Genomic DNA, 16703 nt, shown 5'->3' on the forward strand with positions numbered 1-16703 from the left:
TGTAGCACCTTGTTCTGTTTACATAGAGAACCAGATGGGAGTTCAAAATGTAGATTTAATAACAAACTCAATTGTTTTTTGTTTTTTTTTTTAAACAGGGCTGATGGAGTTATGAGAACAATGAACACAGAAAAACTCCTAAAAACTGTACCAATTATTCAAAATCAAATGGATGCCCTTCTTGATTTTAATGTAAGTTGATTGCATAAATGCTTTTATAATTTGAGATTTTAAAAATTATAGCATTTTAATTGGTCAGAGTTTTTATTCTCAAGTTATCGTAGACTAATTTTTTCACACTAATATCCTATTTGCCTAAGGATTTTCTATAAATGTGGTCCCAAATCAGATTACTTTCCGTTTTTATAATTGTTCTAGATTTACTCTGATTTCTTTGGTGGTGCTTCTCTAACGCCCAAATTATAGGGTATACAAGCTAAAGAAAGTGATGGAGAGATAAAGAGATTGGTGTGAAAATCTACTTCCTTTTGATAATGGTTTTTAGATATTAAAAATGTATAAAGATTTTCTTTATGGTGAGCTAACTTAATATTTCACTTTTTGTCTGCATTGTAGAACTCAAAGCATGACAGTTATTGAGAAATAAAGGGAAGTTCAAATATACTTGTAACAACATGTTATATAGCTATTGCCCAAGGATGTTGTGTTCCCTGGGATTTTTGTTTTAATGACTGTTACTTGAACCAAGTTGCCAGCTTTGTCATTTGTTTGTAATATGTTAGGTGTTAGCATTTACAAGTCTTTTCTTTTTTGGTGCATCTAGCTTAAAGACATTGTATTTTAGAGCTTGTAAGTGCAAGTTAGTGATTGGAACTGTGACAGTTTTATGCTGAAATTGATTTTCCTTTAATGGTGTGCTATTAGTTGGTAGTCTTTAAGCTTCTGGAGGGCAGGGACCAGGTCTTCTTTTTCCCTGCTGTGTCCCCATTGTCGGTAGTGTGTGGCACATAGACAGTGTTCAGTAAACATTCAATAAATGAATCCTGAAGGTGCTTTATAGACTAGAACAGGTTCTCAAACTAGTATTTCTTTATAGGCTTGTGAACTGAGAACATTTTTAAATGGTTGCAAATAATAAAAAAAAAATATTTTTAACAGGTGAAAAGTATATGAAGTTTATTTTTCAGTGTCCACAATTGTGTTTTCAGAACAGGCTCATTGGTTACATGTTGTCTGTGGCTGCTTTTTTTGATGTAATAACGGGGCTGAGTAGTTGTGACAGAGACCATATGGCCTGCAAGTCTAAAATACTCACGATCAAGCCCTTTACAAAAAAGTTTGCTGGCCCCTAGTCTAGATGACAGGGGATTAATGTAACTACTGAGCTTTATTTTGGTTTTTATAGAGAAAGGGTCCAACCATGAATTTTTTTTTCACTTAATTTATTGTGGGTACCTTTATAAAATTGCATATTCTTTTCAGTGTCTATTATACTGCATTGTGTGTAACAACTTACCTGATCCTCCTGTTGATAAATATTTAGGGTATTTTGGTTTTTAATTCAGAAAATAAATGGAGAAAAAAACCAGAAGAGGGACACTACATACTCTATGTGTGTTAGATAATAGTGTATCTACACATTTATAAACCTATTTCTTTAGGGTTAATGCCTAGAAAAAGAATTTGGTGGTTCAAGGACATAAACATTTAAATGTTTTTTTTTTAAGGAATACTAACTTTATTTATTTATGTTTTAATTTATTTTGGCTGTGTTGGGTCTTCATTGCTGCGCGGGGGCTTTCTGTAGTTGGGGCGAGCCGGGGCTACTCTTCGTCATGGTGCGTGGGCTTCTCATTGCGGTGGCTTCTCTTGTTGCGGAGCACTGTCCCTAGGTGTGTGTGCTTCAGTAGTTGCCGAGTGTGGCCTCAGTAGTTGCAGCTCACAGGTTCAGTAGTTGTGGTGCCCGGGCTCAGTAGTTGTGGCTCGTGGGCTGTAGAACACAGGCTCAGTAGTTGTGACGCGTGGGCTTAGTTGCTCTGCGGCATGTGGGATCTTCCCGGACCAGGGATCAAACCCATGTCCCCTGCATTGGCAGGTGGATTCTTAACACTGCGCACCAGGGAAGTCCCAACATTTAAATTTTAAGAAATTTAAATTTTAAATATTGCCAACTTAACACTCCAAAGGGTTGAGCCACTCACTTGTCAATAGGTTGCCTGCTTTTCTTCATCCTTATCTGTATAGAATAATACCTGGTTTGATATCTTGATACCTACTAGTCTGGTGCTCAAGAAAGGATAGTTCAGTAATTTAATTTGATTATTTTAATTTACTTGATCAGTGAAGTTGAACTTCTTTTCACATGTTATTAGCTATATGTATTTTTTATTTTGTGAATTGTCTTATAGAATTCTCTCTATAATGGAAGTCAACCTTGTCAGATATTCTGCAAATATTTACCAGTTGGTTGCTTACCGTTCAGCTTTGTGCTTATATTTTTTCTATACCTAACAAGGTAACTATCATGTACTTAGATATCTAAAAGGAATTTAAGATAAATTTGGTTTATCCTTTTGATTCTTTCTTAAGATAAAACTAAAGGTAATTTCTTGTATTTCTGGTAAACAAAATAAGTGCGTTTTTTTGTTAAAGCATAATTCACTAATAATAATAAATATTGATCATTTATTTGTAAAGTACTGCATCAGGCTCTTTACACTCAATATATCATTTAATTCTCCAGTAACTGTGTGAGGTAGAAATATTATTATAAACCATTTTGAAGGTAGCTTGTTGTAATATTGGGAAAAGTTATATTTTTTTAAAAAAAAAGTATATTCTGCCTAGCTTAACTCAGTGCCTTGGTGATTGTAGTAGCCATTTAATAAATATTTTTTGATTTAAAAATATTCAGTAAATTCTTCATGACTCAGAGTGAACTTCTACCTAGAAATGGGCTTTATTTTGCAATTAGAAGTATTTAATATTGAAATGAACTTAAAAGACTTTTGAGATGTAGCCTAAGAATTTCAAGAGTTAAAGGGTACTTTTGTTCTCAGTGACTTATTTCTGAACTAAATTGAATGTTGTAGGATTTGTGTTTGTAGCTTTTAAATAAATCTGAACTCTTTGATCAAGATTTTTGCACTATATGGCTATAACTCTGATTGCTAGAGATCAATGTCTTCCTCTCATACACCTAAATATTTGAATTCATTGTACTTTAATTTGAAGGAAGTAATTGTCATTTTAAAACAAAACATTAGCTAATCTTTCTTTATTTTTTTTTCCAGGTTAATAGCAATGAACTTACAAATGGGGTAATAAATGCTGCCTTCATGCTCCTGTTCAAAGATGCCATTAGACTGTTTGCAGCATACAATGAAGGAATTATTAACCTGTTGGGTAAATATTTCTATAGTTTAATAACATTTTATTTCTTATCTTGTGTCATATAGTAAATAATATTGTCTAAGTTGTTACTTAAAGCTGCCTAAAAATCCACTGAGATATAGTCATTCATTGTAACAATTTGGAGAAAACAGTTTTATATCTGACTACACATGCTAAGTGATTAAATACTTATACAACTAGAATGTTCAGCTAGATGAGTTTTGTATTTTTTAGCTATATCTGTTTTTTTCTATCAGTTTTATTATTTTTAGAAATACAAAAATTTCATAAAAATTAAGTTGGAATTTTCTGTCTCAGGAAAATCATTTCCTCACAATTTACTCCAAAATGAACTTTAACTGTAAAATTGATATTTTTTTCTAAACTTAATTTTCAGATTGCTAATTATTTTAAAATAATTAAACACGCATTTTTAAGGATGCTTTTTACTTTTGAGGCATTTTAGGAATGTGGTGCTTTACTGTGTATTCAGTATATATGGAATGCAGTTAATTTTGCCTAGAGATGCTAATTTTTTTAATGGGATTTGGTTGGAGTAGACAATTAACAGTCTGCAAAGTGTGCCAAAGTATCAAATGTCAGATGTCAAATATTCCAATGTAATTGTTCTCCCTTTTCAGTACTTTTTTTTTTAGAATTTATTTAAATTTGTTTTTCATAGGCTGGCTTAACACAGACTCATTCAGGGATGCTTTAATCTATGGAGATAGGGAAATAGGGTTTTTTTTTTTAACAAGTGAAAAATGGAAAGTTTTCTTTTCTACAAAGTTTTGGAAGGCAAAGTCTCCCACCCTGTGATTGGTGTAAATTAAGCTCTTTACTGCTGTTTATATATTAAGTTAAATTAGCTTTCCAAGTGACATTTGGACATGGAAAAGTTGCCATCTTTCTTTTTTTTTAAAAAATTTATTTATTTATTTTTGGCTACGTTGGGTGTTCGTTGCTGCGCGCGGGCTTTCTCTAGTTGCGGTGAGCAGGGGCTACTCTTTGTTGTGGTGCGCAGGCTTCTCGTTGCAGTGGCTTCTCTTGTTGAGGAGCATGAGCTCTAGGAGCATGGGCTTCAGTAGTTGTGGCACACGGGCTCAGTAGTTGTGGGTCGTGGGCTCTAGAGCGCAGGCTTCAGTAGTTGTGGCTCACGGGCTTAGTTGCTCCATGGCATGTGGGATTTTCCCGGACCAGGGATTGAACCCATGTCTCCTGCATTGGCAGGCGGATTCTTAACCACTGCGCCACCAGGGAAGCCCCCATCTTTCTTTATCATTAGTAAGAATATTTGGAAATAGATGTTAGCACTGTTTTAAATGGAGTCAAATGTGATCTGTATTAACATGCAAGTATATATTTAGGGAATTGTGAGGGAAGAAATATTGTAGAACATACTAGTAATATGAGTAAAGTCATAATTTCTTAATTTTTAATATAACAGCATCTCTATTTTAATTTGCTTTAAACATCTAAGCTTATTTAACTTTTTTCTGTAGGGTGAATGTGTTCTCTGAGACATCAGTATAATCTCTTTGGAGCTGTTTTAAATCTTTTTCCTTTTTGAGTGTTATATTTTGAAGTGAATAAAAGTATATTTACATCTACTTTTGGCAGAAAAATATTTCGATATGAAAAAGAACCAGTGCAAAGAAGGTCTTGACATCTATAAGAAGTTCCTGACTAGGATGACAAGAATCTCAGAGTTTCTCAAAGTTGCAGAGGTAAACTGTCTTTAAATGACTGTATCTCTTAAGTTGCTTTTTTTGTCTTTAAGTGTGCATTTCAAAGAAATCAGTCTATATCCAAGTGAAAGAAGTGTCTTAAGTATAGTAAGGTATATATTCAATTATATCACTATGCTATATTGAATTCTGTGCTATGGTATGAATATGATATAATATTGAATAAAAAATATCCTGTATATTTAATTCAGTATTGAATACTGAAAGGTAATCTATTTTAAAATTGTTTATTTCTCTATGAAATCAGGTAGGTGGCAGTGACTTTTATGTTTGGAATTGGCCATGTATTGTAGAAGATTTATTCTATTCAATATGGTAGAGAATATTCTATGTTAGTGCAAGTCTCTTTTCTCCAGCGAGACTTGCAGCTGGAGCCACATGGTTCAAAATGTTTTGTTCCCTTCGGAAGTGAATATAGTGCATTTATTGTTTGTCATTGATTATGAAAACCATGTAGGTTTTCATGTAGGTTATAGAATAATCTAATTTTACAAATCTGTTTAAAAATAATTTTCTGAGACTGTCACAGAAGGTAGTTGTGGTAATGCTTGTGGGCATTATCTTGCTTGCACAGAGGCAGCACTTAAAGTGTTTTTGTTTGTTTTCCCTTTCTCTGCCCTCTATGTATTACCACCAGAGGTGTCTTGCTAGGATAATTCTAGAAGATGAATAGACCATATAACTGATGAATAACATCCAAGTAGTTAATCTGAAACTAGCAAGTTGGTGATTCTAGCTCTATTACCATAGTGATGTTTTATTCTGTAGCAGATGGAATAGGATAGAAGAGAATGATGAGACCTTTGAAGAAAATAGCTTTGTGGTGTTAATCAGCTATTTTATGAAGTGTACTGAAATTTATTTTGGATTTAAAGTATCTCTCAAGGAGAAATCAGTGTTTTTTGCCCCATTTCTTTAGGGTCAGTCACGTACTAAAACCAGAAAAAGGTAGTGTTTATGCTATGATTCTAGTAAATTCTTTAAATAAAGTTTTAATTTGTTGGCTTTTCCCTTTGGCTTCTTTTGTTCTTTTATGAGGTGGTCTTTGGGCTAGCAATTTCATTATGAGACCTTAGTTCTTGGAGTAAAGATACAAATAACTGGGACTTCTCTGGTGGCGCAATGGTTAAGAATATGCCTGCCAATGCAGGGGACACAGGTTTGATCCCTGGTCCGGGAAGATCCCACATGCTGCGGAGCAACTAAGCCCGTGTGCCACAACTACTGAGCCTGCGCTCTAGAGCCCGCGAGCCACAACTACTGGGCCTGCGTGCCTAGAGCCCATGCTCCGCAACAAGAGAAGCCCCGCAATGAGAAGCCCGCGCACCGCAACAAAGGGTAGACCCCGCTGCCCGCAACTAGAGAAAGCCCACACGCAGCAACGAAGACACAGCACAACCAAAAATAAATAAAAATAAATAAAGTTAAAATGATACTTAAAAAAAAAAAAAGACGCAAGTAACCTTTTCAAATGTGTTTGAAGAGGACAAATATATCAATCAGTGATTAGCTCTTAAGATCTTAGTATGAATTATTTTATCAAATTTTCTACTGGTAGCATTCTGGGACTGGCCCTTGAGAGGTTGAGAAAAGGAAGAGAGAATGATTAGAAAATGAAATATAGTCATATAGTCATGAGAGGGAAAAGAATTTTTAAATTTGGATGTTGGAATAAATAGGAATGGTTTTTATCTTTTTTGCTAGAAATTACCTAGTACCTGAACATCATGAAAGTGTATGGAGATTGCTTTGTGGGGACAGTTATATCCTGGTTAAATATCACTTGGTATTTGTATAAAACCTGACCTGCTTGAGTGAACATAGGTTTTAAAAATTGTTATCTGTGGTGATTGCCAGGGAAAGCATACTATATGGAGGGAGAGTCATTGTCATTAGGTTTGTTCCTTAACTTCTTCTTATGCCCCAGGGAACTTGTTCATGGTCAGCCTTTCTCATTCTTGGTGTAATGTTTTTGTCATAGAAGTGATGGATTTTTCATATTGTGACAAGGTAGTTTATATAGGTGCTTAGAAGATGTGGAGATGGTAACTTAATAGCCTTGTTGAATTTCCAACTCTTGCTCCCCTCCTGTTAGAACTTTTAGAGCCATCAGACAACATCTGAGTCCTTGGAAGTACTGAATGATATCTGTGGGGATTAAATATTCTTCTAATTTTAAAGAATTCTTTCTAAAATATTGCTCATAGTACTAGTCATAAATGTCATTTTCTAAATTTTACTTATAAAACACCCTATTGTAATTTTATCTATTAAATACAATGCTGCTTCTTCTTACAGCAAGTTGGAATTGACAGAGGTGATATACCAGACCTTTCACAGGTAAGTATTGTTATAATACCAATCACTGTCTGCTATATTCTGCTAGGTATGAAGGGTACAAAGATGAATAATATGCAGCCCCTGCTGTCAAGGAGATCAGTGTAATTTTTCTTGACAGATTTTAACATTTTGATATATTGCTGACAATTGTTCTAACACTATTACCGTATAAAATCTACTCATCTCTTATATTGGTGGAGCTAGCCACTACTCTACTATTCCTTTAGTTTATTCTCTTTAATCTCTCTTTGTTTCTCATCATTATCATTATCAAAAAAAAGAAAGAAAGAAAGAAAGAACTGAACTTAGAGAATGGTATTTTAAAAACAAAATTTTCAGTATACTATTGGTAGAGAATTATCTTATACAGGATTTATTTTTCCTGTTTTAAACCTTCCACTTTGGCTCTTTGACTCAGGTAAATATATTAAATTGGGATAAACCTCAAAACATGATGCTGGGTTAAGAGAGCAGGCTTTGTCTAAGTTTGAGTCCTGGCTGTTCCACTAGCTGGCCCTGTGATTTGGGGAAGTTACTCTCTATGCTTCAGTCTCATCTCTAAAATGCAGATACTACAATACCCATCTCATTAGGTAGTTGGGAGGATTAAATGAGTTAATACCTAAAAAACATTTAGAGCATTAAGTACTCAATGTTAGCTATTATAATATTATTTTTATCATCATTATCTTCTAAAAATTTCTGGAAAGGAAACTTTAAACCTGAAGTTCTGGCCTTTTCTGGTGTTTGTTGACTGAGTATTAAGAATGAAAGTACCTGGCATAAACTATCCTTATGTATCAAGGTTCTTACTGTTTTTCTCTGTACTCACTTGTTCTGATTCATCCCTTTGATCACCAGGCTAAGAGTATGCACTAGATCTAGTTATGGATTGTATGTAAATAAAAAATTTCTGCATATGCCCACATGAGATAATTGACGTCATTAAGATTAAGCACATTACTGTAGGCTAAATGTGAGAAGAGGCATTGTTTGAACAATATGTAGTATAAGCTGATTTGGCAGTTTCAGATACGCCATTACCCCATTTGTCATGTGAGCTTCACCTATCTTTGTTTAAAAAGCATCAGCCTCAGGCCAGACTGTTATCATGTGTCTGTACTTTAATATTCATGGTATTGTGATTGGATAGGGTTGGCCAGCCTGTGACCCTCCGTCCCTCCCTCTTCATTGACGATCTCTGAATGATTCAGAAAATTTTCAAGTGAATTAAAACAAAGCTTTTTATACTTTAGGGAAGATGGTAGTTAAACACAAGAGAGGAAATTTGAGATTATTTATTCTTTTTTTGTTTGTTATAAATTGCTCTTTTTAGGATGTGAAGCATCACATTTCCTTCACTCTTTGTAATGTGGGTTTGACTTTTAAAGAATAGCCAGATACATTTAGAAAGGATTTGGGAAATAGTTTATTAATTATCATAACTAGGTAGTTTAATATTTGTAAGCACAGCTTAAACCCTTCAGAAAAAAATAAAGTACAGTTTAAATGACCACAGTTTTAATTTAGGATTCTGTAGCATAGTAGTTAGTATCTAGGCTTTCAGATCAGACAAACCTTGCACACTATGTTAGCTCCTGCTATGTATCAGATATGTGATCTGGGACAAGTTGCTTAATTTTCAGTTTCAGGTTGTTTATTTGTAAAATGGATATGTAGTGTCTTTCCCATAGAGTCAGTGATTACATACAAGGTAGCTTGCACAGTGCCTGTGCTGTTACAGGAGCTTTTAAAATGTTAACGGCTATTGTTAACATTCTCATCATCATCTCCGACAATAGCTCTTGGGACAGTAGTTGGCCTACTGATTTGTTGGGGTTGAGGGAGTGCACATGTGTTCTCAGATCAACGAAGAAGTCAATGTTTTCTACCATATCTTTCTTGTGCTAAGGTCTTGATATGTAGAGAGAAAATACAGGATGAAGGAAATTGTTCAGGTCATAATTGGCAGAGAAGTTGGCTAGTATTGTCTCTTCCAACTGTTTTTGGATCTCTGTAATTGAGAAACTCTATCTGAAATCCTAAAGAATATTTGATGTAAGTGAATGCCACTGATGTATTTGCTTCACTTAAAAATAGTGAACAATTCCTTTTCAGATCACAGAAAAGATTTCCTTTTGAAAGTAATTAACTGTTCATATTAAGTTGAGATTTGACATGTAGACTGAGGGTTTAAAGCTAGTCTTTAAAAAAAATTGAGGTAAATATCTATTTGAATGAGGATTGATAACCATTAACACTTGTGTAATCAACACCCCATTCAAGATATAAATCAGTTCCATCACCCCAATCCTCCTGTCCCCCTCCAGTCACTCCCTAATCCGCTCCACACAAATCACTATTTTGAATTCTAATAGAATAATTTGTATCAGATTTTGAATTTAATATAAATGGAATCATGCAACTATTTTCATATCTGGCTTCTTTTGCTCATCATAATGTTTTGAGATCTGTCCATATTGTTGAATATACCACTGATTAATTCTTTTTAATTGCTGAATAGTATTCCATCATGTGAATTTACCACAATTTTGTTTATCTATTTTCTAAATTGGAAAATTTGGAAATTTTTGGATTATTTGCAGTTTTTTAACTATCATAAATAAAGCTGCTTAAAACATTCTTGAACAAGTCTTGTGGAGATAACATTTGTCTCTCTCTTGAATAAATAGCTAGGAATAGAATTGGGTAATTAAGGTAGTTGTATATTTAACTTTATTTTTTTTAAAAACCCATAGCTTTTTTCAAGAGTGGATGTACTCCCACCAGCATTGTATGACAGTTGCATTTGTTCTGTATCTTCATCAACATTTGATATTACTAGTCTATCTAACTTTAACTATTCTAGTGGGTAAGAAGTTATATCTCACAGTGATTTCAATTTGTGTTTCCTTGATGTTAGTCTTCAGTTTCATTTGTCAATAACTATTCAGAAATAGTGTTTGGACATTTTCAATTACTCAGTGAGTAGTTATTAAGTACCAGGACCATGCTCAACAGTATGTCTGTTTTTTAGGGTTGTGTTTCTATTTAAAATTTAAGTTAAATATAGAAAATTCTAAGATTCTCTTAATGTTTCATGTTCACATAGTCTTAGTTTTTATATCTTTATGTTTGTTAATACTCCTTACCAGGTCATGCTTATGTAATAAAAATAATAGTGTCATTCTTAGGTGGCTGAAACTACACTGTTAATTAGATCATGAAGAATATACCTATTTATTTTTATTGCTCTCCTGTGTTAGATGATACTTGATTTATTTTGACAAAGGAAAGTCTTAATATTTGTACAATTTTAGGCCCCCAGCAGTCTTCTTGATGCTTTGGAGCAACATTTAGCTTCCTTGGAAGGAAAGAAAATCAAAGATTCTACAGCTGCAAGCAGGTACATTATTCTTTGTGGGGCAAAGAACAGTAGTGATGTTTCTGAGAAAGTAGATGAGTCTAGCTGCAAGTTTCAAGTTATTGAACTTCCCTTTATCTTGATTTAACCATTTGTAAGTTGGTTTAATAATACTATCAACCTTAGAGAGTTGCTGTTAAGGATTAACACGTAAGTTTTTGGGATAGTTCCTAATTTTCAGTAAATGTCAGCATCTGTTAAGATGATGGCAGTGAAAACTACGTGGTTTAGAATGGTGTTCACAGTGTCAGTATTTCTCTTAAAGATGAAATGCATAGGTTCATATGGTGTATTATAATTACAAGATGCCTTTTTTACAGATTTGACTAACCCTCACAATAGCCCTGTGAAGTATGCAGTAGTAATTCTGGGACTCAATCCTAGGATGTCTGACATAAGATTTCATCATCTTTCTCTAATGCCAGTTCATGGGGTTGATTGTGGACATATTTTAGTCATTCTATTAGACTTTTAGCTGATTTCCAAGACCAAGACCAGCAAATTGAAAGTAATATAGATCATCGCTTATTGACCTTGTAATGTTATTTTTGTCTTGGTTAGTAACTTGAGTAATTCTCATGTTTTCTTATGAAGATTTCCTTTTAGCAGTATGAAGAAAAAATTTGTATGAAGTATAATGAGAACTCTCCTTCTTTTTGATTGTTGTTTTGGAACTTTTTTTTTTTAGCAACAAAATTTAATTTGTAAAGGAAAATGTCATTACTGGATTTTAATGCTTTTTAATTGCAGATTTGTTCTTTGAATTTTCTAGTAGGTTTTTAGAAGTATAAGCCAAGTTATGAGGCCCGATTACTTGGGAAAGTAATGAAAAATATAGCCAGGTAGCTCAGGTACACCGATATACCTCATATGTTTTTTAACATAAAATTTTCTGAGTTTCTTGTATTTCTTCACAACAGTATTACTCTTCCTTTGTCTTCTGAGTTATATCTTTATATTGGCTCATTTATAAAATTGATTTTACATAAAATTTAGTTTTTCCACTTGTGTGCTTTGAGTAGAAATTAATGGTGTTTGGTGTGTGAGAAAAGGAAAATTAATAGCAGTCACTGAGGAGTAGTTTCCTGTTAGAATTCTTTACCACACATGTTTATTTTGCCTAGAATTAACATTTGGGAATTAAATGTTGGGGTTTATGATCTGGATAAGGTTTTGATATAAGGGAAGTGAGGTGGTTTGCTGTGAATCCACCAGTAAGGGATGATGCATTGTGCATATATAATATGTTTGAAAAGAATATTCTAGCTTGGCAAAAGGGTAGCAGACAGAAAGGGGATGCCAGATGGACCAGTGACTGGAATGAAACTGATCTTCCTTTGAGAGAACCTGTTGGTCCTCTGGGAATAACATCTTTGGGTGTTATTATAAGGGAAACATACCTAGACATACATTATTTATTGCTGGTACTTATGTTTTAGTATTCTGTAGTAGTACTGCCAAACCCAGGCTGTAAATTAGCAGAAGATCATTTCCTATGAGAAATTCAATACTTTTTACCCATCAGGGTTTTCCTAGAAGTATGTGAGCTCTTCTCTAATTGCATTGGTTCCCTACTTTGGGGCTTGGAAGAGGCAACGTCCCTCACCTTTACTGTGAACCCTTTCCAAAGTCTAACACTTACTTTAAAAAAGTAAATAAATGTATGTGTAGATCAACTAATTTCTAATAATCCTCTAGGTCAGTGGGTAGAATATTTCATCTGAAGTACACGTTTTGACTCCATAAGTTTAGTTCATAATTATGGTGCCTCTCTATGGCTAGCTTGCTAGACCATTTCATAACCAGTGAAATAAATGTTTGGCAAAAAACCAAATTACCTTTGTCTGATTATCCTAGGGCGACAACACTTTCCAACGCAGTCTCTTCCCTGGCAAGCACTGGCCTGTCTCTTACCAAAGTGGATGAAAGGGAAAAGCAGGCAGCATTAGAGGAAGAACAGGCTCGTTTAAAAGCTTTAAAGGTAGGTGTATGCATTCTCTTTATTTGGGGAAACAAGTATAGGAGTTTATAAAGTAATTGGGACTTCTGTACAGACTAACAGTATTTAATAAATATTTGTACAAATGGGGTGAAATTCAGTAGTCTAATTTTTCATCCTGACATTGAATGACTGGCAAAACAGGGAATACCTTTCTGCTATCAAAACAAAATTAGAAAATGCTTTTTTTTTTCAGAGGCCATACAAACAAATCTGGTTTCTGGATTCCTTATGGTAGTTCCCTTTCTCAACAGGAACAGCGCCTAAAAGAACTTGCAAAGAAACCTCATACCTCTTTAACAACTGCAGCCTCTCCTGTGTCCACCTCAGCAGGAGGTATAATGACTGCACCAGCCATTGACATATTTTCTACCCCTAGTTCTTCTAACAGGTAGGTGGAGTGGTTAATGATTACCTTTGAATACTTAGGCTTAAAGACTTCTAACAGAAATTTTGCAGAGTTTTTCAGGTTTAGTTTGATACATGATTTTGTAATCATAAATTCACACAAAGGAGGTAGTGATAAATGGTGGTAGTGGTATAATAGCTAAATATAAAGTGATAGACTTTATATTTCGAATGTTTAAGAAATGGGATATGGCTAAATGATAGACTTATACCAATTGGAAAGGTGGTGGGTTAGTTCTGGGCAAACGTTTCATTGTAAAAAAAATTAACTATAGTTAAACACATTTGTGAAGTGTCTAATGGTTCAAGACCCTGTGTATAACTCTTGGATATGTATGTATGATATGTATTTCAGGATATCCTTTCACTGGATGTTAAATGTTTTTCATTTCTAGTCCCTGGTGTTAAACTCAGTAATCTGGAACACAATGAGAGTTTAGTTGCCAGATTTCTGTGGTATTGAAGCCTACCAGCCCAACTTCAAGCTACTTAACAATAGGAATATTATATTTCCAGGCAAATTAGAATAACTGGATTTTTCTAAATTCCTCCTATGTTTTACCTCAGAGTGGTTTAGAGAAGTTTGAAATTCAGATTCTGGTTTGAATCCTGGTTCATTTATTTCTTAATCTTTTTTTTTTTTTTTTTAAACCTCAGTTTCCAAGCAAGGTAATGTATGGTATAGGTCAGTGGTTCTCATTCTTTACCTAACATTAGAATCACCTGGAGGGTTTATTAAACCACAGATTTCTGAGCCCCGCCTGTAGGGTAAGGCCCAAGAATTTTCATTTCTGCCAGGGTCACAGGATCACTAGTATAGGGTTTAACACAGTGCTTAGTGCATGGTAAATGCTACATAGAGAGTGATAGGGTGTTTTGTTTGCTTGTTTTTCTTTGATTTTGTTGTTGTCGCTGTTTATTTTATTAACTCATCCTTAAACGGTGTTCCCTTCCACGTACCGACTCCCTTCACAGCTCAGTGTAACTTTTACTAACTCAGCTGCTACCTGCTCCCTAAAGTCTTAGTAGATGTTGAATTTAGCTATGTGTTTCTCTTTCAGCTTTATCTTTTTGTTTGTTTTGATTTTTGTATAATACTTCCTTAATCCCCAATAACATTGAACCCAGTAAGTGTCAAGTTTTTCACTTAGGGACCTTAAAAAGAAGTCTGTCTTAGCTGGGTAGCAGGATGGGGGTAAATGGAAAAGAATGTTGACGGTTTGAGGATGAAACAAATTATTAGATAAAGAACTAATCTTTTTATTTCACTTAATACCCTCAACATTTTCACCTTTTTAATAGTAATTGAAGACAAACGTACAGCCTGTTACAGAATGCTTATTGCATATTCTGTATTTTTCCCCAAAGCACTAAATGCATTTGTATTTTGATTTATCTACTTATAAAACTATGTTTTACATCTGAAAGATATGTCTTCAAAACTTTTGTTTTTGAATAAGTGTAAGTTAAAAATAATCTATGCTGAGATACACATAATGCCTCAATTCATGGAAACTGGGATCTTTTTTTTGTGTTGTTCCTTAATCACATAACATGAAATATATTATGTAAGTAGTACTCCCCTGGAGTTGTGTAATGGGGTGGCTTTGTTGTAAATTTATATCATATATGCATGTATAATTTTTTCCATGTATTGTTGATATGTTGTTTGATATTTGAAGCAATAAAGGTAAGGTTAACAGGTATTTTACTTTGTAGGGGTATTGGTGTTGCAAATGTAATTGAAGTTCTTTGAAGATTAAGAGTAAGAAAACAAATTTCTTTTAAAAAAATTAATTGCCATGATGTTTCATATTTTAAAATTATGTTGTTTAGGTTCTAGGTTCTTTTCAATAAAGAAATTAGTTTTTTCCTAGGGAAGTCATTGATTCTTTCCAGAAGGGCTATTATTATTTGAATCCTATGTAAACTTCAGATATGGTATTTGAATAATTTTCCAGGCTTCCTTAGAAATATGCTGTTACATAAGGGGTATGCAACTGTTATCTTGCTGCACCTGTTCTTCCTTTGGAGATTTATTTATATGGGACTTTTTTTTTCACTTTTCTTTTTAATGTTTTTATTTACTGGGGTGGATGAGGGGAGTGGCTAATGTAGCAAAGTTTATCTAATAAATAAAGCATCTTTTCAAAATATCTTCCTAGCACATCAAAGCTACCAAATGATCTGCTTGATTTGCAACAGCCAACTTTTCACCCATCTGTACTTCCTATGTCAGCTGCTTCTCAGGTAGCAAGTACATGGGGAGGTAAGCATTAATGAACCTACTTTGTATGTTGTATAGGCATCTCCCTTCCCCATTCTGTGGGGTTTACTTGCCTTACACTTGATACATGAGTACTTGAAAAATATTAATATGACAGTGAAGTTGTTTTGCCCCTTGAAGACATTTCCATTCATTTATAAGTGCAATTTTGGAATGTATGTCCAATTAAATTATGAAATGAAGTTTAATGAAGATGAAAAAGGACCAAATGTATGTTTAATTGTGAAATCATTCTTTCAATGTTGAATTTCTGTTCTATTACCGGAAAATGTGTAATGGTTATCTTACCTTTGGTATAGAAAAAAAATTTACTTGCAGAGGGGAAAACTCATCTAATAAAGTTCTAATAAAATTCTGATGGTGTTATCAGGCAGTGCACTATCTTCTCTGCAGAATGTCATGACAAACTTTATGCTACTTGTATTTAAAATGTTGATTAATTCAGACCTGTAAGATTTTGGTATTCAAAGAATTTTCCCCTAGTACCAACAGGAAAGTTTGCTGACCTTGAGTAGTTCTTTGATCTTAAGGTGACCGTATTATGATCATGACCTGGCATCTTGAAGGAATGAGCCTAGTCCATGTCAGTTTTTAAGCAGCTTTGCTTAGACATTTAGTATGTTTTCAAATCATTTCCTTTGTTTGGTTTTGGTACTTCTGTTTGTATTTATGTAAGTATCAATATTATTTTATAAACACTGAAAAATTATTTGGGAGGGAAAGATACTCTGAGAAAGGACACTGTCTAGAGAACCGTTAGAGAATGGCAAGCTACCTTAAAATTTATGTTGGCTCACATGTAAAATCTGAATTGATTGGCTTACTTCTCATAGCAGGATTCATTGTTCTAGTGAGTTTTTATGGTGTATTAGACGTTTTCATCTTTATTTTAATGATTTGAGTTAATAACTTTTTTGGGGTTTTTTAATAGTTATTTCTTAAGACTATATTTTATATAATAGAATGTAAACTATGTGAAGGGAGGAGCTCTAAAATATTTTGTTGAGTGATATATCCCTGATGCCTAGAACACTTACTGATATATAACATGTACTTTGTAAATGTTTGTTGAATGAGTAGACATTTTCTTTTTGCGGGGGCAGTTTATTTCTGGTTCAAGACAGGGCAGGGAACAGGAATAGT

At 33.9% G+C, this 16703-nt stretch overlaps 1 protein-coding gene across 18 annotated transcripts in view; it reads left to right on the top strand.

Moving 5' to 3' along the window:
• Positions 1-16703, top strand: part of PICALM (phosphatidylinositol binding clathrin assembly protein) — a 107515-nt gene that overhangs the window by 55334 nt on the left and 35478 nt on the right. For all 18 annotated transcript variants that reach the window (XM_036860474.1, XM_036860468.1, XM_036860471.1 and 15 more), the window contains 8 exons: positions 99-192; positions 3255-3366; positions 4975-5081; positions 7401-7442; positions 10763-10848; positions 12724-12847; positions 13120-13256; positions 15439-15542. In XM_036860474.1, coding sequence (XP_036716369.1) covers positions 99-192; positions 3255-3366; positions 4975-5081; positions 7401-7442; positions 10763-10848; positions 12724-12847; positions 13120-13256; positions 15439-15542 — 806 coding nt within the window. The remainder of the gene's footprint in view (positions 1-98; positions 193-3254; positions 3367-4974; positions 5082-7400; positions 7443-10762; positions 10849-12723; positions 12848-13119; positions 13257-15438; positions 15543-16703) is intronic.

Source organism: Balaenoptera musculus, chromosome 8, assembly GCF_009873245.2.
Source record: "Balaenoptera musculus isolate JJ_BM4_2016_0621 chromosome 8, mBalMus1.pri.v3, whole genome shotgun sequence".
Classification (NCBI taxonomy): domain Eukaryota; kingdom Metazoa; phylum Chordata; class Mammalia; order Artiodactyla; family Balaenopteridae; genus Balaenoptera; species Balaenoptera musculus.